The 23,436-nt window shown below is 39.8% G+C and overlaps 1 protein-coding gene across 3 annotated transcripts in view; it reads right to left on the bottom strand.

Moving 5' to 3' along the window:
- Positions 1 to 1,997: 1,997 nt before the first annotated feature.
- Positions 1,998 to 23,436, bottom strand: part of Nuf2 — an 89,862-nt gene continuing 68,423 nt past the window's right edge. Inside the window, exons 4-6 of one of the 3 annotated variants that reach the window (XM_067766640.1) lie at positions 16,206 to 16,565; positions 2,481 to 2,609; positions 1,998 to 2,418 (exon numbers count right to left, since the gene is read on the bottom strand). In XM_067766640.1, the coding sequence (XP_067622741.1) occupies positions 2,304 to 2,418; positions 2,481 to 2,609; positions 16,206 to 16,565 (604 nt within the window). In that variant the 3' untranslated portion in view covers positions 1,998 to 2,303. Of the gene's footprint in view, positions 2,610 to 16,205; positions 16,566 to 23,436 lie in introns of all 3 variants that reach the window. The other 2 variants (XM_067766641.1, XM_067766643.1) reach the window with 2 other exon arrangements.

Below are 23,436 nucleotides of genomic sequence, written 5' to 3'. Positions count from 1 at the left end.
GACCACCCATGCTGTTGGAACTACTAGGATCGAGACCGCAAAGACGTGCAATGTGATCTGGCTTCCCCCATTTGAAGCATTTGATAACTCTTTCACTCCGCTTTTGCGATGCTTTCAGTGCTTCCAATATTGTGTTCACCCAGTCTGGCCTTACCACATCCACACGGCATTCTTTGAAAGCTGGCTTACACAGAAGCGACGCTGTTTCCTGAATCAGAGCATGTGATACCGTTTCTGCGAATGTAGGTTAGGTTTTAGGTTTGCACATGTCGCTCGCTTCGTTTCGACATCCCGTATTCCATTAATAAAGCTCTGGACCTTCTACCCTTCGGTGTATTTCACGGGTGCGTCCGCATTCGCCAAATGTGCCAGCCTTTCAACATCCGACGCCAACTATTGCAATGTTTCACCAGCCCTCTGGAAGAGGTTCAGTAACTCCATTTGGTATATCTGTCTCCTATGCTCGCTTCCGTATCGTCTCTCTAGAGCGGCCATGAATGCGTCATAACTGTTCCGTTCGTGCTCTGGAATAGTCTGGAAGATTTCGGCAGCTGGTCCTTTCAATGCTACTGTAGCTTAAAGACCTGGAAAGTAACAGAGCCGTCAAAAGGTGGTGTTTTTACCTTTGGATTACTCGCTGAAACTGCTGGGCGATTTAGTTGCACTGCTCCATACGACCTTTTAAATCATCGACTTCTGCCTGAAAATGAGCGATTTTTGCATCGTGCGCTTTCAGCTTTGCTGTTAACCTTGCTTCCTGTGCTTCTAACTGAGAAGTCATTTGTGCCACCTGCAATGATAAGCGCTCCTCTGGTTCTTCCATCTTGGATGTTATACGTGTCTCCTGCGATTCCAGTTGGGATGCCATATATGTCTTCTGTTCTTCCAGTTGAGTTTCCATCTTGGATGTAATCTGTGTCATTTCTGAAATACGCGTTTGTTGTGCTTCAATCTTCGATGTTATGCGTGTCTCCTGCGATTCCAGTTGGTATGTCACATATGTCTTTTGTTCCTCCAGTTGAGATGACACTGTCGACGTTTGTGCAGACATTGCAGCCAACATCATGTTTAAGTCTGGGCTCGTAACTGTCTGCGATGTCTTATTTTTCTCTTCCATTTTTGTTAATGTCTCGTCCCCATCAGGATGAAAGACGTACTCGTCCATATTAATTCCTTCCGATTCCATAACCTCTCGTAGCCGTGCTTGAAGTTCGGTCTTATTGCCGGTTGTATTCAATCCACGGTTCTCCAACTTTTTTTCAGTTGCTGGATCTTTAATTTACTTAACTTTGCATGTCCAAGTTGTATTCGAAATCTTCGGAATTTATTCAACAATTCCTCTTCTGACACCAATTGGAACGAATTTTGGGAAATTCCGCTCATTTCAAACCTTCTGCTAACGTTCCAATCGCTAAACTGTTGAATAAATCACTTTAATATTCTGCATTGCGAAATGGTGTTTATTAGACTACTTTGGGACTAGTATAATTATACTTCACTTCGGAACTGATAGCGTGTTTAAATCAAACTGATTACTGATTACTCAGCTTGTGCTGCCTTTATACTCTCCGTTGCTTCGTTCGCATATTTCTTCTAAGGTCTAGTAATTTCTCGAACAGTTGTAGCTCAAGCTTGGTTAGTTACCACCTATATAAGTACATGTGTATTTGTAGTTTATAACCATATGCGTGTGTATGTATGGGTAACTACTTCAGCTGATGACACATCTGTGTGTGAGATACTTTTCGTCGCCTTCTAGCTGGTTCATATTTTTGTTGTTGCGTGATTATTTACTAACAGCTTAGTGATGCTAATATTCGTCACAGTATGATAAAATTTGATTTGACGTGTTTAATACTTTATTACTCAGATCATTTCTGATTGATTGATAATATATGTATAGGGTCATATACTAAAACAAACCTTTAACCACAACTCTTAGCTACTGCGGTAGTAAAGAAAGTCGACTACGCTATCACAATATATCGATACGTATGTACTTTTATCATAGTTTGGCAACTTGCCTATTTATAAAATATGTGAAAAATGTATTTTATTTTACATTAGAATTCATAATTACATTTTCTTCGTAGCTTTAAAAAATTTTCATAACAAAAATAAAAATATTTAAAAACGCAAAGCGGAACATAACAAGTAAACTTAAAATAGTATTTACCCCTACAATCTATTAGCAGTCTACCCCCGTAGTAAATTATAGCCGCAGTCAGGTTTCGATGAATTTCGTTCAAAATTGGATTTTAGCTTACTTCACTACTGGGTTCAGAACGAAAGAGAGTTCGCTCTCAAATTTTTGTATGAAATTTTACGTAACTGGTGCTTGGTTCGATTCTGAATAACTCTTTCAATCTTTTTTGTTGAGATATATTTCTTAGTGTTTTTTTATGTGTTTGAATTCTACTAAAAATATATTGGTTAACTAAAAGTTTAAATCGTTTGTATTTTATGATGTGCTCATATACTTCTTCATTAAGTTTGCAACGTTTTCTTGTATATAAGACTGGACCTCTTGCAAACGCTTTATCGATTTTTCAACAGCATGGATTTCCTCTCGCACAGAAGCAGCTTTTGACGCAAGATCATCACATTCTCTAAAAGAAAAAAAGTTATTATTTAGCTTTAGAATAAAATAGTTAATTTTTCTTATTGTTTTTGTAGCGATAAGGAAACTTTCGAAGGCCTTGGAGAGTGTTATCGATGTTGATAGTCCTTTGACGGATGCAGATCCGGCGAGAGCCCCGGCTGTTAGAGAAGCAGGATTCGCCACTGCCTAACCCGCTGGGAAATTTTTCTTATTCGTCAGTGACTATGTTGCTCAGTTATTAGAAGCTGCCCGAACCGAAATAGCAGCCAGATACCCAAAATAAATAAAAATATGTACCTCTTTATCGTTTGCTGCGAACGCCGCAGAAATAGAAATATTTGGAATTGTTTTTTGAGATTTTTTTTTAATTTGTTTTGTATTGAAAGTTGCTGATTTGCCATTCAAAATTAAAAAAATCAAAGTACTGTTTTTATCATGATGAAATAATAAAGGTGATGTCAACAACATAACCTCACTTTTTCGGCAGCTCTATTTGCCAGTGTTTACTTGTACTACAAAAGTACTAAAGTTTTATTGCTAAATTTTTCCTACAAATTTCCTCAAAAAATTAAGTTTTCTGCAAACCCAAAACCTTCGGGGAGCGTCTTGATCGCTACAACGACAACATTAGGTATTGCTAGGTGAAACTAGCCGGCCTAAAGACCTCATAAAGACTGAGTGTGTTCATAGTCCTCCTTGCAATCCTTATAGATATGTATATCAATTTATGCTTGATTGCCCAACTTTTGCCAGAACTAGGCGAAAGTACTTCGATCGGGACTCATTTGTATCTCCCGGGGATTTATCCAAAGTTGAGATCGGTATCATTCGGAGCTTTATCGTTGCTACCCAACGATTCTCTAAGTAGCTAGCTACCTAACGATTCTCTAAGTCACCGTTATTTTTGGTGTACGTGGTATCACAACGGACCTTCGTGTTTTCCAAGTGAGTTATCCTTATCAGGGAAGCTACCACAAGCGTCAGTCACCTTGTAATTGCATCATGGACTGAAAGTCTCTAAAATAATTATTAAATAAAGTACTATGCACACTATTTTGTTTCATTATGCCCTAAATTTTAAAATAATTATAATATTAAAAAAATATATATATTAAAAAAATATATATTGTAGGGGGTATGAACTATCGGTCTGCGAGTGCGCGAGTATAGATGTTACAATAATTGGCGCGAGTACAAGGCGACCCCGAACTCCTCATGGATCTAGGGGTGGGAGGGGGGTATGGCCTACAAGGCCGCATGTGGTCATAACTAATCATTCCCGAGATGGTCGGGCTTGGTACCGGATAACTCTTCCCAAGGCCTTCGGGAGTGTCCTTATTGGAAGAAGACAAAGTCAGAAAGTGCCTTCACTAACTATAAGACTTTGAGAAGAGACGTTACTAGAAGTATTAAGAATCATAAATGGAAATACTACGAAAACCTATTCAGTTCAGCTATTGGCTCTCAGCAAACCTGGAGGCAGATTCGTAATATAGGAAGCACTAACAAAAGTACGATCACACATGAAAATATAAATATAAATGTCAATGAATTGAACCGAGAGTTCGTTAGCTTGCCTTGCAATCAGAGTAATGCAAACTACTCTCGCTATAGTGCTAGTTCTGATTTTTCATTTTCCGATTTTGGTTTTCATTGTGTTGATGACTGCGACGTTGTCGATTCTATACTGTCAGTAAAATCATTTGCCGTCGGCCTTGATGGCGTTCATCCAAATTTGTTAAATTGCTATTGCCAAAAATTCTGCCATACCTCACTTACGCTTTCAATACAGTTTTAACCACGGCGGTCTTTCCAAAATGCTGGAAAGAGGCGAAAATTATTCCCATTCAAAAGCCCAATGATGATTTTGGCCTATCGCTATTTTGCCATTTCTGTCAAAAGTGTTCGAACGTATAGTGAATCGGCAGATAAAGTTGTTCGTAAATAGTAACTTCCTAATTAGTCCGTACCAGCCTGGTTTCAGGATATAAGGCAGAATATGGACCATGATCGTGTTACCCTTCTTGCTCTTTTAGATCACTCGAAGGCATTTGACTCGGTCGATCATGCATTACTTTGTTTTAAGCTTAAGCACCTATTTAACTTTTCTAACCCAGCTGTAGATCTAATCAAGTCGTACCTCCATGAGAGATCCCAATCAGTAAGTGTGGGTAGTTCTATGTCTGACCTATTGCCTGTAACTAAAGGTGTTCCGCAAGGATCTATACTTGGGCCTTTACTTTTCGTGTTATATATAAACGGTCTACCAAATGTTCTTAAGCACAGCAATGTTCACATATATGCAGATGAAGTTCAAATATATATATGTAGTCCATTCGCCTCCATTGAAACTTGCATACGCAATCTGAACGCCAATCTATGCCTATTAAATGAATGGGCTAGTGATAATGGACTATTCTTAAACCAGGCATGCTTAACGAACGAAACGATATCATTTCGTTACGATAATCAACGTTAATAAACGAAACGAAGTCATTTCGTTTCGTTTATTAACGTTAAGAACGCCAAATTAACGTTAACGAAGTCACTTCGTTTCGTTTATTAACGTTGATTATCGTAACGAAATGATATTGTAACGAATTTACTGCAAATGCTCTTATTTGCAATCCTCTGCTAAGTTCGAATCACTAAACTGTTGAATAAATAACTCCAATATTGAATGATGGAAAAATGGCCTTTATTAAGTACTTCACAATAACACTCAAACTGTGCAACGAATAGCTTAATAACCAAACTGATATCTTAAAGGAAACTGACTTTCAAAATAATAGTGCTATTGCTCGCTAGATATCGTCTTACTCGTAACTGCTTGACAATTCAAATCAAACTGAATTCCTTCTTACTCGCCTGCATTGCTTTTATAGTTTACGCTGCATACTTCTAGGCTCTTCGATTTCCAGAAGTTACTAGTTGTTTCGGCTACAAAATCGCCAGCCACAACTCCGTGCACAAATTATTGCCCTCTCTTGTGACCACTGAGATAAGATATATGCATGTGTTTGTGCATTGCCGCTCCGCTGCTCGTATACGTACATATGTGTAGATGCAATTATTTATTCGTTTATGTAAACACATAAAGATTGAATTATTGATGTGAATGTTTGTAGTTTACAGTCTCTCGCACACACATAGGCGTATAAGTAAATGCATCTGTGTGTGACATCTCTCGGCTGCCTTATATATGTGTATACATGATTTGATTATTGACGTGAACATCGCTTAGCATCGCCTTAGTGATGGTATAGCTTAGGGGTGCTAATATCCGTGACACTGCCCTCCACCTAAGTCTGATCGTCCCGATCAGACAAATCTCTCGATCTAAACGCTGCTAGCATCGCCAAATGTACCACTCTTCTACTCCGTGGTTTCTCAATGCTTTGTATGCGGTAGATGGTATCACTGATCTTCTTCACAACCTTGTACGGGCCTTCCCAACTGCACCGAAATTTGGATGGAACACCTTTCCGCCGGTGAGGGTTGTATAACAGTACAAAATCTCCCGCCAAGAAACCTTTCGAATTATTTTCCTTGTCGTACCTGTGTTTCATCTTACTACTCATTATCCTGGATCGTTCCCTCGCACTCTGTTGCTTGACCAATGAAGAACTACTTCGCAGAGCTTGCGCTGGACGGATTTCCTTTGCATAATCAGTATCGTTCCGACGCTTCACAACAGTAGTGTGCCTTGGCTTGAAACCACCCTTGCATTCTTTCTTCGTTTCAGTACGTCTGTTAGGGCTTTTCAATGCCAGTGTTTCTCTCGCAGGTACTTTTGATTTTGATTTATTTGGCCCATTCGATCTATCAACCTTTACCTTTGAATTTCGTGGCCTTCGTCGAGTATTCTCCACCAGTACCCGATTACTGCTGAACCCTTTTTCCAAACTAAAGTTAAGTGGCACATCTTGGTTCTCATAACGCATCACCCTTCTCTGCATATCGATCTTGATGTCATGGTCAACCAAGAAATCCACTCCCAATATAACTTCATCAACAATCTCCGCCACAACAAATTTGTGTAGAACCATGACCTTCCCAATCAATACTTCACATATCACTTCTCCTTGAACTTGGTTATACTCGCCACTGACCGTACGCAACTTTGCTCCAGGTAACGGTTTTACTCTCCTGTTGACCAAGTCAGATCGGATCAAGGAATGAGATGCGCCCGTATCTACAGTCAGTACTCGTTCTTTGCCATCCACATTCCCTCTGACGGTAAGACTGCTCGATTTTCTACCAATTTGCGACACAGATATCACAGGGCATTCAATAGCTGGATCTAGCTCTCTACCTCTTACTCGCTCTTGCTCATCTCCTCCAGCTTTGCGTTTACGGCCACCCACATTGTTGGAACTATTAAGACCAAGATCGCAATGACGTGCTATGTGACCGGACTTCCCGCATTTGAAGCATTTGATAACTTTTTCACTTCGCTTTTGCAATCCTTTCAGTGCCTCCAATATTGCGTCTACCCACTCTGGCCTTTCTACTTCCACACGGCGTGCTTTGAAAACTGGCTTACACAGAAGCGACGCCGTTTCCTGAATCAGAGCTTGTGACACCGTTTCTGCGAATGTTGGCTTTGGGTTCGCGTATGTGGCTCGCTTCGTTTCGACGTCCCTTATGCCATTTATAAAGCTCTGAATCTTCACTCTTTCCGTGTATTCCACGGGTGCATCCGCATTTGCAAGATGAGCCAATCTTTCAATGTCCGAAGCAAACTCCTGCAAAGTCTCGTTAGCTTTTTGGTAGCGGTTTTGCAACTCAATTTGGAATATCTGTTTTCTATGCTCGCTTCCATAACGTCTCTCGACAGCGGCCATCAATGCTTCATAGTTGTTCCGCTCTCCTTCGGGAATCGTCTGTAGGATTTCGGCTGCTGGCCCTTTCAATGCCACGAACAGAGCTGCAACTTTATCTTCAGCATTCCATTGGTTCACTGCTGCGGTCTTCTCAAACTGTAGCTTAAAGACCTGAAAAGGAACAGAACCGTCAAAGGATGGTGTCTTTACCTTTGGATTACTCGTTGAAACTGCTGGGCGATTTAGTTGCAACTGCTCGATACGTCCTCTCAAAGCATCCACCTCGGCCTCGATTTTTTCTTCAAACTGTAAAATTTTTGTATCTTGCGCCTCCAACTTCGAGGAAATTCGTCCTTCTTGCTCTTCCAGTTGAGCAGAGATCTGCGATGATATCTGTGCTGAAATTTGCGCCGACATTTCGGATATCCGTGTTTCTTGTGCTTCTATCTTCGATGTTATTTCTGACGACATTTCTGCAATATGTGTCTCCTGTGATTCCATCTTGGATGCCATATATGTTTTCTGTTCTTCCAGTTGAGTTTCCATCTTGGATGTTATACGTGTCTCCTGTGATTCCATCTTGGATGCCATATATGTTTTCTGTTCTTCCAGTTGAGTTTCCATCTTGGATGTTATACGTGTCTCCTGTGATTCCAGTTGAGATGCCATTGTCGATGTTTGAGCAGATATTGCAGCCAAAATCATGTTCAAGTCTGTGCTCGTAACTGTCTGCGTAACTGTCTCTTCCATTTTTGTTATTTCCTCGCCATCAAGATGAAAGTCATACTCTTCCACGTCAATTCCTTCTACTTCCATTGCCTCCCGTAGCCGTGCCTGAAGTTCAAGTTTAACGCCGCTTGTATTCAATCCACGGCTCTCCAACTCCCTCTTCAGTTGCTGGATCTTCAATTCACTGAACTTTGCCATGTCCTTGTTGTCCTCTGGAATTTATTCAACAATTCCTCTTCTGACACCAATTGTAACGAATTTACTGCAAATGCTCTTATTTGCAATCCTCTGCTAAGTTCGAATCACTAAACTGTTGAATAAATAACTCCAATATTGAATGATGGAAAAATGGCCTTTATTAAGTACTTCACAATAACACTCAAACTGTGCAACGAATAGCTTAATAACCAAACTGATATCTTAAAGGAAACTGACTTTCAAAATAATAGTGCTATTGCTCGCTAGATATCGTCTTACTCGTAACTGCTTGACAATTCAAATCAAACTGAATTCCTTCTTACTCGCCTGCATTGCTTTTATAGTTTACGCTGCATACTTCTAGGCTCTTCGATTTCCAGAAGTTACTAGTTGTTTCGGCTACAAAATCGCCAGCCACAACTCCGTGCACAAATTATTGCCCTCTCTTGTGACCACTGAGATAAGATATATGCATGTGTTTGTGCATTGCCGCTCCGCTGCTCGTATACGTACATATGTGTAGATGCAATTATTTATTCGTTTATGTAAACACATAAAGATTGAATTATTGATGTGAATGTTTGTAGTTTACAGTCTCTCGCACACACATAGGCGTATAAGTAAATGCATCTGTGTGTGACATCTCTCGGCTGCCTTATATATGTGTATACATGATTTGATTATTGACGTGAACATCGCTTAGCATCGCCTTAGTGATGGTATAGCTTAGGGGTGCTAATATCCGTGACAATATCGTTTCGTTCGTTAAGCATGCCTGTCTTAAACCCCAGTAAATCGCAGTGCATCGCTATCTATAAGAAAACCGTTGAACTTAACCGCTATCCCAAAGTAATGCTTAACAACACTGAGATAACATTTGCCGTCACCGTAAAAAACCTTGGTGTTACTTTCAATAGAACATTGACGTGGAACAATCATATTTTTGCAGCAATAGGCGGCAAAGTCTATGGAAGGCTAAGAGTACTGTGGACTACTCAGCACTTCACACCAGTTAAAATTAGGTTGCTCTTAGCGAAGTCATATTTGATTCCAACGTTACTTTATGTTTGCGAACTTTATGCGAATTGTGACAGTGTCTGTAGTAGAAAACTTAATGTTTTGTACAATAATATTGCACGCTATATCTCCGACATTAACCGTTACGAACACATTTCAGAACATGCCTTGAAAATATGTTGTGTTCCACTAGATGATCTACTAAAGTTCAGGTCCGTAACACTCCTACAAAGGATTCTGGTAAATAAGGACCCCTTAAATCTTAGTGAACGGCTAAAATTCACTAGATCAGTGCGCTCCTCACAAGTACTGCATTTGGCATTCAACTCACGAACATCTGAGCGTCAATTTTTTGTTTATGCGGTTCGCCTTTGGAACACATTACCGATGAAGATCAGAAGTATCAAGGGAACATTGCCCTTTAAAAAAGAACTATTGCGTTATTTCGTTAAACAAATTTAAATATTTTAAAATGTAACCCTCGTCTTTCTATATACTTTCCTACACCTATTTTTCTTTATCTTTTTCAAATACCTACTATTTAACATTTTTTTTAAACATATTTTGTATCTACGTATATTTACTTTGTTTTAAGTCCTATGGTCAAACACTGTAAATAAAGTTTATGGTTGTTGTGTTTGATACCTTATAAATAAATAAATAAATATATAAAAAATATACAACAACAGCAACATGAGCACTTTTTCACTTTTCACTGGTACTATTCTAACGTTTTTCACAGTTAAGAACTGCAATGTAACAAATTAATAGGACACAAAATATATTAGCAAGTATTTTTTTCTTGTATAGTGGGAATCTTTATAACAGTGCTTCGCGAAATTTTGTATGTGAAATGGCAAGGCGAGGAAAAAACTCAAATTGTTGCATACGTTTAAAGTTCCTTTATATTTACTAACTCTACTCTACTAATCTACTTGAATTCACAACTCATATTTCTAATGGATTTAGAGAAAATCTTCACACCGATGTTTTTTATACTGAATCCAGTAAAGCATTTGCCAAAGTATCCCACTCCTTACTTATCTACAAGCTGGATCGGCTTGGCTTCGAACCTGGTCTCACCCAGTGGATCTCGTCGTATATCTGCGGTCGAACGCAAAAACATATTTTAAAAAATACCTTTTCAAATGTCATCGATGTTCCCTCTGGCGTCCCACAAGGCAGTCAACTTGGTCCAATTCCAAAAATCTTAATGTATGCTGATGATGTAAAACTGTTTAGGTCTTATGCGTCTATCGAAGAACGTCCCTTGCTTCAAGCGGATTTAAACTGCCTAGTTACTGGGTGCAACGTTAATTCAATGCGGCTGAACCTCAGTAAATGCAAATTCATGTGCCCCTCTCGAAGATCTTTGCCAGCATCCTCTTACGTAATAAATAATTTTTGTCTTCTATCAGTAAACTATTTTGTGGACTTGGGACTCACGATAGATGCTAAACTTAGTTTCAACCTTCATATTAATGCTACTGTCAATAAGGCTAGATGTGTTCTTTCATTCGTGAAACGGTGGTCCAAAGAATTTAGTGAGCCTTATGTAACTAAAGCTCTTTTCATCACTTTAGTTAGACCGATACTAGAATACGGATCAATAGTCTGGAATCCACAATACCGAGTTCATGCAGATAGACTTGAATCAATATAAAAGCAATTTCTACTTTTCTCTTTAAGGAATTTTCAGTGGGACTCTGCGCATAATCTTCCACCTTATACTAGTCTGTTGAAGCTTATCAATCTTCCAACTCTTGCAAGTCGTAGTGAAATGCTAGGCGTTATATTTATGGCTAAACTCCTGAATGGATTGATTTCTAGTCCAATTCTTTTGAACGAAGTAAACTTTAACGTCCCATCACGGGTGTCGAGACATTACAAAGCTCTTCTTTTGTACCCAAACGACCGCTAAAGCGAATGTTTGGCATGGGCCCTTGAGACAGTGGAAGAATGTCGAAGACATTTCACAGATAAAGTATTTGCTACGAGCAATCCTCAATTTTGCAAACGTATGGAGGAGAAAGAAGCCCACATGGGCAAGAGGCAGCGAGGCGGCTGAGTCCGACACGCCTGCTTTTAAAAGGCAAAAGGGGGAGGGCAAACGCCCTAGTCCTAAAAACAGCCGGAATGACTGAAACCACACCTCTAAATCTGCAAAGCAGGGTGAGAAGGGAAGTGTAAGTAATGAAAAGCCATGCACCTCAATAGCTGCAATGCAGAAGGAGGACAATAGTGGCATAAAAAGTAAATATGAAAAGTTTAATAACCTAAAGGGAAGTAATAATCAGACTCCAGCTTACTCGGTGATACTAAAGGGATCTTGCACTGAGAATCCGGTTTTCACCGAGAAGAAGATGACCGAAGTTGCGAACCAGTCTTTGACTGTTGCACTGCTAGATTGCTGCCACAGCAATAGGTTGATAATCCAAAGGTAGAAGGGGAGATGATTAGTATCATGAAGTATCATTTGAAATGATGCATGATGAACCAGATAAACAGCTGGATGGCACAATAGGGTTAAACGACTGGCCTGTACCAACAACGCGACTTTAGAATGGCTACAGACTTCCAAAGGCAAGAAGGCGCAAAGTTGAAGGTGTTGGACAGAGCACTGATCCGCACGTTACCAAATTTTGCATTAGAGAACTACATTAGAATTCTAATGTAAAAGTACAATATTTCTCTAACGTTAGAAACTGTCTTTGCCCGACAAAATTCCTGAACATGAAAATAGTCAAAATCATAAGACATGCTATATAGAGTGGCGCCAATATGAAATGAGAATTCGAAATGCAAGTTCAGTGGATTTTCTTTTAGCGGAAACCCTTAAAAACGAAGCAGCTCGCTGGAGAGAGATACTTCGCAGAATTTTTGATGTTGTTTTATTTCTTGGAGAAAAGGATTGGCATTTAGAGGGGATAATTCATTGATCGGAAAACCAAAAAATGGAAATGGAGGATACGCTAAACATACTGCAGTGTTAAAACCCGAATATACAAACACGGGATTGTTAGGTGCTCCATGTGCCACGACCCACGGAGGGATGACAGAGCTACATCCTGCAAATTATAAGGAATCGGAGGATGTGTTGCACTCACGACTAGGGAGAATGTGTATGCGCATTAGAAAGAGGAGTCCTAAGGACAATAACCCCAATACCCTAAAAGCAGAGTAGGAAGGAAAGGACCTCGAGAACCTGAATGTAGCGGCAAATGACGAGGGCATAGACGCAGCGGTGAAGGTGTTGGAAGCGAAAATCATCTCAATGATGCTGCTAGTCTTAACAACTAAAGTTTGCTGAAAACAGGTGAGGTAGAAAGGGACCTCAAGACCTGGGAGGAGCGTCAAGAGGAAAAGCCGTAGAGGCAGAGATGGACAAAAGGCTGAAGGATGCTGCGGGTCTTACAAATAAGCATACAACTCTACGAGAAGGGGAGGTAAAATGGGACCTCCGGAATCTGAAATTAGCGGGAAAGGTCCATTGCCCCAACAAACATTTAGGTTAAAAAACGATTAGAAGACGAATCGAATTCTAATGTATTTCTCTAAGGTAGAAGATTAGAGGACGATTTGCGAAACTTTCGCGAATTACAGCATTCTCGACAAAAAGGGCACTTCGTTCTCGATATCGAGAAAAGGGTTAGAATTCTAATCGAATTCTAACGTCAATTGCTAATGGGTTTCTAATGAGAATTTTTAAGTGATGCGCAATTAAGTTCAGTTATTTAAAATCAGCGAAATTTTCATTGTTTCATTATATCATATACTTTTATTTGGTTATAAGCTTATAAATTATAATAAAATAAAAATAATTCAAAATCCTATCGTATGTTTCACAGTTTTCAGTACTAGTTATTGTGTTGGAATTTTCGCTTCCACTTATTTCCTCAGGATTGAGCTCGGCATTGGTTTGAGCTACGGATGAGGAAGAGTTTTCTTCATGCCATTCAAATAGCACTTCAATAATCTGCTCGCTTTTCCTTTTTAACTGTTTTGATTCATTTTCACTAACTAGTATTTATTATTATAAATAAAAAAAAAACGTATTTTGCAGCTTATAATATTTCCACACAACTTTTTACTATTTTTATTTTGTTTGTATAACACTAAGGATGACTGATCATGTCGTGTAAATAATTGAAAACGTGACAATAATCATAACATCGTATTTTTAGTGTTATTCGAATCGTTTCACAATTGAATTCTAACCTAGTTCTCTAACCTAGTTTTCGATTCGAAATGCATTAGAGAACTACATTAGAATTCTAATGTAAAACTACAACATTTCTCTAATGTTAGAAACTGTGTTTGCCGGGTGCCTGAGCGCAGTGGCGGAGAATTTGGAGAGACAAACAACGCAATGGCACTGCGAGTCTTACAGATAAACCTCCAACACAGTAAAGTGGCGTTCTGACTATTGAGGAGGGTTGGTTGATGTGGCGCTGATACAGGAGCCATGGCTCTCATCTGGAGGAAAGGTTTCTGAAATCAGCACGCGCGCGGATTCAGCGTTTATTACGCAAAAACGGAAAGCAGGGCTGTGTGTATGCTATCTAACCTCAGCACTGAAGACCTAGCGGTGGTCGGAATAGAGGGCGAAAGAACCATCGACTCGACCCCTGCTACATGGCCCATAACGAGTCTTCACCAGAGGAGTTCAAAAGGCTGGTTGATCAAGAAAGGTGCATAGCAAGGCTTGTTATAAGCGCGGATGCGAATGCTCATCACGGCGAGTCCCCTTTTTGTTATATACTAAAAAGTAGTCTAACAGGGGAATCGTGCCTACATACATATTTTGGGCCAAAGTCAAGTAATGTTCCTGTCCTTTACCTTTTTCCTTTTCTTTTCTTTTCTTTTCTTTTCTTCCCTTTCCTTTTTCTCTTCTTTATTTTCTTTCCTTTTCTATTCTTTACGCATCATAAATTCACCGGTGTTAATCGTTTACAGCAACTATGTTAGCTAACATATACATATGTACGTCTTAACAGAACGTGATTTATATTTTTTCAGTAACCGGGTTTTATCGTTCACTGACCATTCCCCTTATTTTGTTTGCAAATGTGTGAACCAAAACCAGTAGTACTCGTATTTAACAGTAATTTAAAGAGTGGTCATTAAACAACTGTTTTAATTTAAAATACCGGTTTCGAGAATTATTTTCTACCTCTTTTTTAAATTAATCAATCAGGGCTAAGACTATCTCAGAACCCCCAACGACTGAACTAGTTCAGAACGCGTTCAAAAGGTCTGCATAGGGTGATAATGGCCATTTCGTAGGATATTACAATGTTAACTGTCAGTTTAAAGCGTTGCGAGGGGGCAGAATTAGAACTAGTACCGACTATTTGTGCACTAGGTCTCCGCAAGTTCGGAACTAGTGCGATTCATTGCAGTGAGTACTGCGAAATTTCAGTTTTCTATCTTGAACAGCTGCGGAGATATCACGTGTTATACATCTCAAGTCAATGTTTTCAATATTTTTATATATATAAAGGAGATAGAGGTCGAACTAGTAGAGGTTCCGAGTGCCCCCCAGCGTGTTAGGGGGATTAGAATATACCCGCGATAGGTATGCCTGTTATAAGGGGCGACTAAAATACCAAACTGATTCAAGGGTTGTGTAGCGCAACCCTCTCAAGGGGTTTATAGCGAAATATATAGCTTCTCCAACCCAATTGTCAACCTCACTTACCCGTGGCGAATCCTGTTTCATCAACAGCCGAGGCTCTGGCGACCCCAAGTTCCTCATGGAACTAGGTGGTGCAGAGGGCGCGATAGAATTTAGAAGGTTTAATATGGTCATATAAATCGTTCCCGAAATGGTCGGGCTAGTGGCACTTCACACCAATTAAAATCAGATTGCTTCTGGCAAAGTCTTACTTGATACCATCATTGCTCTATGGCTGCGAAGTTTTTGCCTATTGTGACAGTGAGTGTATTAAAAAACTTAATGTAATTTACAATAACATAGCCCGCTATATTTATGGTATACGTCCTTATGAACATATCTCCGAATATGCTCATAAGATATACAATATAACATTCGACAATCTGCTTAAATTTAGATGCATTTCACTACTTCATAGAATAGTGTTGTTTAAGGAGCCTGCCTATCTATACGAAAGACTTCAGCTAGCACGGTCCGTGCGATCATCTCAACTACTGCACACAAGATTTGGCTCACGAATTTCTGAGCGTCAATTTTTTGTTATAACAGTACGTCTCTGGAATGTTTTACCTTTGGAGATCAGAAGTATTTCTAACATAATGCACTTCAAAAGGAAACTATTGAGTCATCTTGCTTAGCATGTTGAAATACTTTTCTCTCCTTTCAAATCTTAAATCTTATATTTTTCTCTCTACAATTTTTACATAAACACATTTAATATTATGTTACTTTAACACCAAACACTGTAAATAAAACTTATGGTTGTTGTGTTTGAAATTTATAAAATAAATAAATAAATAAATAAATAAAAATCCGGCAAGGGACCATCAACATCATAACACTCCCCAAAGCCTTCAGGGAGTGTCTTTATCGTTAATACAACAACAACAACAGTGCCCTAGAAGCATACCAGTTTTTAACTGGAGATTTTCCCTACAGGTTAGTTGGAAAGTATCGTGTTGTCACATTACCGCTGCGAAGTAAGTAAAAATTTAATGGCAGAACACCCGGTGTCGTCGCGTTTTAAAAATTTGTTTCTAGTGCATTTTCAGGATATGACAAAAATCCCGGACGAATAATTTATCATCAATCATTTGAAAATTATAGTACAAAAAATGTACGGAGGATAAGTGTCAACTATATCATGATTTCATACCTAGTTCTGCAGAAAATTGCCTGTTTCCGCCTTTGTTTCTCTTCATCATATTGAGTTTCTTCGACTTTCAACTTTTCTTGTGATGATTTTATAGCTTTTTCATTCCGATTTATCACTTGTATTAATTGTTCTTTTTCCTTTTCATAATTTGCCACTTGCGCTTCCGTGCTTGAAATTTTTTTATTAGTTTCATTCAAGTTCTCAACAAATGTTGGATTTAAAATATCTTTGGCATTTTCAACCATTTTCAAGAGTTCTTGAAGTTTCTCATTATCCAAAATGTGTGTCTTTAAATTGCTCTCAACATTTCGAGTTTGTTCTTCACATTCAGTAATATTTTCTTGTAGTTTAACCAGTTGTCTGAGAATAAAAGGTAGTTGATATTTAATATGCACAGTGAAATACATTTTAATTAAATTTCAATAAAAAAGATGCAATTATATACAGAAATTATATAGGAAAATAAAAAAAAAATAAATGTAAGGCGCGATAACCTCCGAAGAGATCTAAGGCCGAGCTTCTCTTCCAATTTGCGTCGTGCTCCTCTTGATTTTTCCCTACAAATTGGCCGGACGGGACCTACATGTTTTATGCCGACTCCGAACGGCATCTGCAAGGCAGATGAGTTTTCACTGAGAGCTTTTCATGGCAGAAATACAATCGGAGCGCTTGCCAGACACTGCATAGGGGCGACCCCGCTTAGAAAAATTTTCTTCTAATTGAAAAATCTTATTTCTAAAATTTTGATGTTGCTTTGCCCGGGAGTTGAACCCAGGGCATACGGTGTGATAGGCGGAGCACGCTACAATCACACCACGGCGGCCGCCGTGAAATAATGAAGAAAATAATACAATTAATTTAACCCAACACAGCTCAGATCAGTGTTATCCTTTTTTTATTGGTACTAATTTACAACAGGGGTCGACTACTAAAGGTCAAGCCACAATGAAGTTCTTTAACAATAAATAAAATAAAATAAAAATAAATGTAAGGCGCGATAACCTCCGAAGAGATTTTAGGCCGAGCTTCTCTTCCAATTTGCGTCGTGCGCCTTTTTAATTTTTCCTACAAATTGGCCGGACGGGACCTACTTGTTTTATGCCGACTCCGAACGGCATCTGCGAGGCAGATAAGTTTTCACTGAGAGCTTTTCATGGGAGAAATACACTCGGAGTGCTTGCCAAACACTGCCGAGGGGCGACCCCGCTTAGAAAAATGTTCTTCTAATTGAAAAACCGTATTTCTAAAATAATAAATAAACCGTGGAAAAGTACGATAAAGTAGGAAAAATAGTTTCACTTGCAATGTGTGAAAGCACCCTTATCCAAAGTAAATGCGAATTCTTCTTATGCTTTGCTTCCAAGAAAAGTTGGAAGTTGGCTACTTTTCCATGTCAGATGGCGCCAGTGTCGCTCGATCTGCCGTTCTCCAAAAAAATACGTGCAATCTACTCATCTTGCCCAAGATGATTGGCTTAAACGCATCTATATGAAAAATTTCTTATGTGACGAGGTTTTAATACGCTTCCAAAAATATCGAAAGAGCTGTCGCACGACGCGTCTTGACCTCTGTATTAATAATCCGAAGGCGGAAAAGAAAATTGTTTGCAATTTTCATGTGGTTGTAATTTTTTTGTGCGCAGTGACAGGGATTTTCACTCCATTGGTGGACCGGCCAGGGAAATTTTTTATAATCGGACCGAAGGCCGCCAATGTAGAAAGATGTTCGCCGCAAGAATACTGTAACGAATTTACTTGCGCAATCCTCTTATTTGCCCTTTTGCTAAGTTCGAATCACTAAACTGTTGAATAAATAACTCCAATATGTAATAATAAAAAATAGCCTTTATTAAAGTACTTCAGAAAAACACTCAAACTGCTCAACGAATAGCTTGCTTAATAACCAAACTGATTGATAGCTCAACTGAAACTCTACTATTCAAAATAATACTGCTCTTGCTCGCTAGATAAAGTCTTAATCGAAATTTCAAATCAAACTGAATTCCAGCGCCTCTACAATTGCCGGCTTTTATACTCTCGGATTTCAACATTCGCATCTTTTAGGCGCTTCCAGAATCTACTAGTCCAGCAGCTCTCAAACTTCTCAGCTGTAACTACAATTGCATGATTTTATAGTTTTTCTCATTGAATACTTTCAGGAGTATCTCAGATATATGCATGTGTTTGTGTATTGACTCTCCGCTGCTCGTATGCGTACATTGTACATATGAGTAGACGCAATTATTGTTTCGTTTATGTAGATACATAATGATTGATATATGGATGTGAATTCACGTCACTGCTTAGCATCGGCTTAGAGACGATAGCATGGCTCAGTGCTGCTAACATTCGTTACACTGCCCTCCACCTAAGTCTGATCGTCCAGATCAGACAAATCTCCCGATCCAAACGTCGCTCGCATCTCCAAATGTACCACTCTTCTACTCCGTGGTTTCTCAATGCTTTGTATGCGGTAGATGGTATCACTGATCTTCTTCACAACCTTGTACGGGCCTGCCCAACTGCACCGAAATTTGGCTGGAACACCTTTCCGCCGGTGAGGGTTGTTTAACAGTACCAAATCTCCCGCCAAGAAACCTTCCGAATTAAAGTTCTTGTCATGCCAGTGTTTCATCTTACTACTCATTACCCTGGGTCGTTCCTTCACACTCTGTTGTTTGGTCAATGAACTACTTCGTAGAGCTTGCGCTGGACGGATTTGCTTTGCATAATCAGTATCGTTCCGACGCTCCACAACAGTAGTGTGCCTTGGCTTGAAAGCACGCTTGCATTCTTTCTGCGAAATCCTTTCCTTCGTTTTAGTACGTCCGTTAGGGCTTTTCAATGCCAGTGTTTCTCTCACAGGTACCTTCGGTTTTGATTTGTTTGGCCCATTTGTTCCATCAACCTTTACCTTTGAATTTCGTGGCCTTTGTCGATTCTTCTCCGCCAGTACTCGATTACTACTGAACCCTTTCTCCAACTTGAAGTTAAGTGGTATATCCTGGTTCTCATAACGCATCACCCTTCTCTGCATATCGATCTTGATGTCATGGTCAACCAAGAACTCCACTCCCAATATGACTTCTTCGACGATCTTTGCCACAACGAATTTGTGTAGAACTGTGACCTTTCCAATCAAGACTTCGCATACCACTTCTCCCTGGACTTGGTTATACTCGCCAGTGACCGTACGCAACCTTGCTCCAGGTAACGGTTTTACTCTCCTGTTGACCAAGTCAGATCGGATTAAGGAATGAGATGCGCCCGTATCTACAGTCAGTACACGCTCCTTGCCATCCACATTCCCACTGACGGTAAGAATGCTTGATTTCCTTCCAATTTGCGACACAGATATCACAGGACATTCAATAGCCGGGGCAAGTTCTCGTTCTTTACATCCGACACGCTCTTGCTCATTTCCGCCAGCTTTGCGTTTACGGCCACCCACATTGTTGGAACTATTAGGACCAAGATCGCAATGACGTGCAATGTGACCTGGGTTGCCGCACTTGAAACATTTAATAACTCCGGCATTCTTGAAACCCCTTCAGTGCTTCCAAAATTGTGTCTACCCAATCTGGCCTTCCCACTTCCACGCGATGAGCTTTGTATGCGGGCTTACTCAAAAGTGACGCTGTTTCTTGAGTCAGTGCATGGGATACCGTTTCTGCGAATGTAGGTTTTGGGTTTGCATATGTCGCTCGCTTCGTTTCTACGTCCCGTATGCCATTTATAAAACTTTGGATTCTTACCCTCTCGGTGTACTCCACGGGTGCGTCCGCATTTGCCAAATGTGCCAACCTTTCAACATCCGAGGCAAACTCCTGCAAAGTCTCATTCGCTCTTTGGTGGCGGTGTTGCAACTCAATTTGGAATATCTGTTTTCTATGCTCGCTTCCGTAACGTCTCTCGACAGCGGCCATCAGTGCTTCATAGCTGTTCCGTTCGTACTCTGGAATAGTCTGTAAGATTTCGGCAGCTGGTCCTTTCAATGCTACGAAGAGTGCAGCAACTTTATCTTCAGCATTCCAGTTGTTCACTGTTGCGGTCTTCTCAAACTGTAGCTTAAAGACCTGGAAAGGAAAAGACCCGTCAAATGATGGTGTTTTTACCTTTGGATTACTCGCTGAAACAGCTGGGCGATACGACCCTTCAAATCATCTACTTCTGCCTGAAATTGAGCGATTTTTGCATCCTGCGCTTCCAGCTTTGATGTTACCCTTGCTTCCCGTGCTTCTAACTGTGAAGACATTTCTGACATACGCGTTTCTTGTGCTTCAATCTTCGATGTTATTTATGACGACATTTCTGACATTTGCGGCGACATTGATGTTACTGTCGATGTTTGTGCAGATGTTGCAGCCAAAATCATGTTCAAGTCTGTGCTCGTAACTGTCTGCGATGTTTCGTTTTTCTCTTCTTTTGTTGTTGTCTCGTCCCCATCAGGATAAAAGACATACTCGTCCACATCAATTCCGTCTGCTTCCATTGCCTCTCGTAGCCGTGCCTGAAGTTCGAGTTTAACGCCGCTTGTATTCAATCCTGACACTAATTGTAACGAATTTACTTCCAATCCTCTTATTTGCTCTTTTGCTAAGTTCGAATCACTAAACTGTTGAATAAATAACTCCAATATGTAATAATAAAAATGGCCTTTATTAAAGTACTTCACACTAACACTCAAACTGTACAACGAATAGCTTGCTTAATAACCAAACTGATTGATAGCTCAAATGAAAATCTACTATTGAAAATAATGGTGCTCTTGCTCGCTAGATAGCGTCTTAATCGAAATCTCAAATCAAACTGAATTCCAGAGCCTCTACAATTGCCGCCTTTTATACTCTCGGATTTCAACATTCGCATCTTCTAGGCGCTTACAGAATCTACTAGTCCAGCAGCTCTGAAACTTCTCAGCTGTAACTACAATTGCATGATTTTATAGTTTTTCTCATTGCATACTTTCAGGAGTATCTCAGATATATGCATGTGTTTGTGTATTGACTCTCCGCTTCTCTTATACGTACATGGTACATATGTGTAGACGCAATTATTGTTTCGTTTATGTAGATACATAATGATTGATCTATGGATGTGAATTCACGTCACTGCTTAGCATCGGCTTAGAGACGATAGCATCGCTCAGTGCTGCTAACATTCGTTACAATACTATGGAGCCCATCCCCCGTTTCGGAGGACCCGGGGTCATTCACAATCACATTTTTTCCCCGTTGTTTCGCGCAGGGGCACTTGTCCCTGATGTTACACAGGGACAATTGCCAAATGCGCAAATAGAAAAGTATTTTAGCTAAGATCGGTATTCAGTACAATTGAACATAGCAATCTTTGATTCATTTATTGGGCTGTAGAATAAATTGTGTTCGTTTTGAGTACAATTGGGCATGGTAATCTTGATTCAGTTATTTCGCCGTATAATAAATTAAGTTCGTTTTGAGTATAATTGGACATAGCACTCTATGTTTCAATTATTACGCAGTAGGATAAATTGAGTTTGTTTTAACGTTTCGGGATGTATTGAAAAGTTAGTAAGCAATTGAACGCGGTGCCAGCGAACTGACCGAGCAGCTATAGAAAATATTGGTATTGTGTGCGATGGCATTATTACATAGATATGTACGTATATAATAGAAATAATGTTTGTTTTGAGTGTAAGATTTTGTGTGCAATAAAAAGGGTTTCTGCTGGCCTTGGGCTTTTTCCTTTTAGCTATGCGTTTCCTTCACATACAAGTTGAGTGTGTTGCACACACTCACACATGTCTGTAGTAAGTATGAAACATTCTGGTCGGTGTCGAGCCGGATCAAGGCCAGTTGAACGAAAACTGTAGTGCGTAATTCAAATGGCTTCCGGTCAAAAGTGTGTGAGTATTCAAGCGATTAAGAAGTTTACGCGTATTCAAAGCTAAAAATTTAAAAAAAAAAAAATTAAATATCTTAAAAGTTTGTGAAGTTTTTGGAAGTGGAAAAATTTTAAATTGAAAAAGTGAGCCCTAAAATATAATAAATAGAATTCTACAGTCCATTGAAGAATTAGGTAGAATTCAAAAATACATATATAAAGGTGCGTGTGGGTGTGAAAAAAGTTATAGAAAAAGTGGACATAAAAAGAAAATAATTTAAATTCATTTGGTAAAATTTTTGATTTTGGTGTGCCAATGAAATTATGTTTGTGCGTTGTGAAAGATATGTATGTGTGTGCTTGTGGTAAGGAATATGTTGGGTGCTTGAGAAATGGAGCAATTACAAGGCGAATCTATACTGAATTCGCCTTGAGCCAGCAGAATATGTGTTAAAAAAAAGAATTCATATGTTTGTGTGAACATAGGCTTGTTCGAGATTCAACTGCAGCATGTTGCATGTTTTTTCGAAGTAACATATTCGACCCGATTTTGTGTTGTTGTTGTTGTAGCAGTGCTTCGCCCCACATAACAGCCGCGACCGATCACAAATTGTCATCAATATCCTCTAACGGGAGTCCAAGGAAGCTTGCTGTTTCAACAGGGGTGGACCATAAGGAAAGGGGTGTTAGAGGCGTTGGTTCCACATTACAATTAAAGAGATGGTTGGTGTCATGTGGGGACACATTGCAAGCGGGGCATACATTTTGTATGTCGGGGTTGATTCTGGATAGGTAAGAGTTTAACCTGTTACAGTATCCAGAACGAAGTTGAGCAAGAGTGACACGCGTTTCCTTAGGGAGTATGCGTTCCTCTTCCGCGAGTTTTGGATACTTTTCTTTGAGTACTGGATTCACCGGGCAATTCCCGGCATAAAGGTCCGACGCCTGTGTGCGGAGTTCACCAAGGACCTGCTTGTGTTTTTGCGCTTCATACGGCTGGGTCCTCAGGTGCCGTATTTCCTCAAAATGTTTACGGATATGACTCCTTAAGCCCCTAGGCGGTGCAGGCTCATAAATCAGATGTCTGTTGGGATGCTCAGGTTTCTGGGTATTCAACAGGAACTGTTTGGTCAGCAAATCATTTCTCTCCCTGATGGGGAGTATTCTCGCCTCATTATGCAGATGGTGTTCTGGGGACATAAGAAGACATCCCGTGGCGATTCTGTGAGCAGTATTTTAGCAGGCCTGTAGCTTCTTCCAGTGGGTAACTTTTAGGCTTGGCGACCATATGGGTGACGCGTAGCACGTAATCGGCTGGCTAATTGCTTTGTATGTAGTCATGAGCGTTTCTTTATCTTTTCCCCAAGTAC

This window comes from Eurosta solidaginis, chromosome 2 (genome assembly GCF_040869045.1).
Source record: "Eurosta solidaginis isolate ZX-2024a chromosome 2, ASM4086904v1, whole genome shotgun sequence".
Lineage (NCBI taxonomy): Eukaryota > Metazoa > Arthropoda > Insecta > Diptera > Tephritidae > Eurosta > Eurosta solidaginis.
This window is presented reverse-complemented; position numbering and strand designations above follow the sequence as displayed.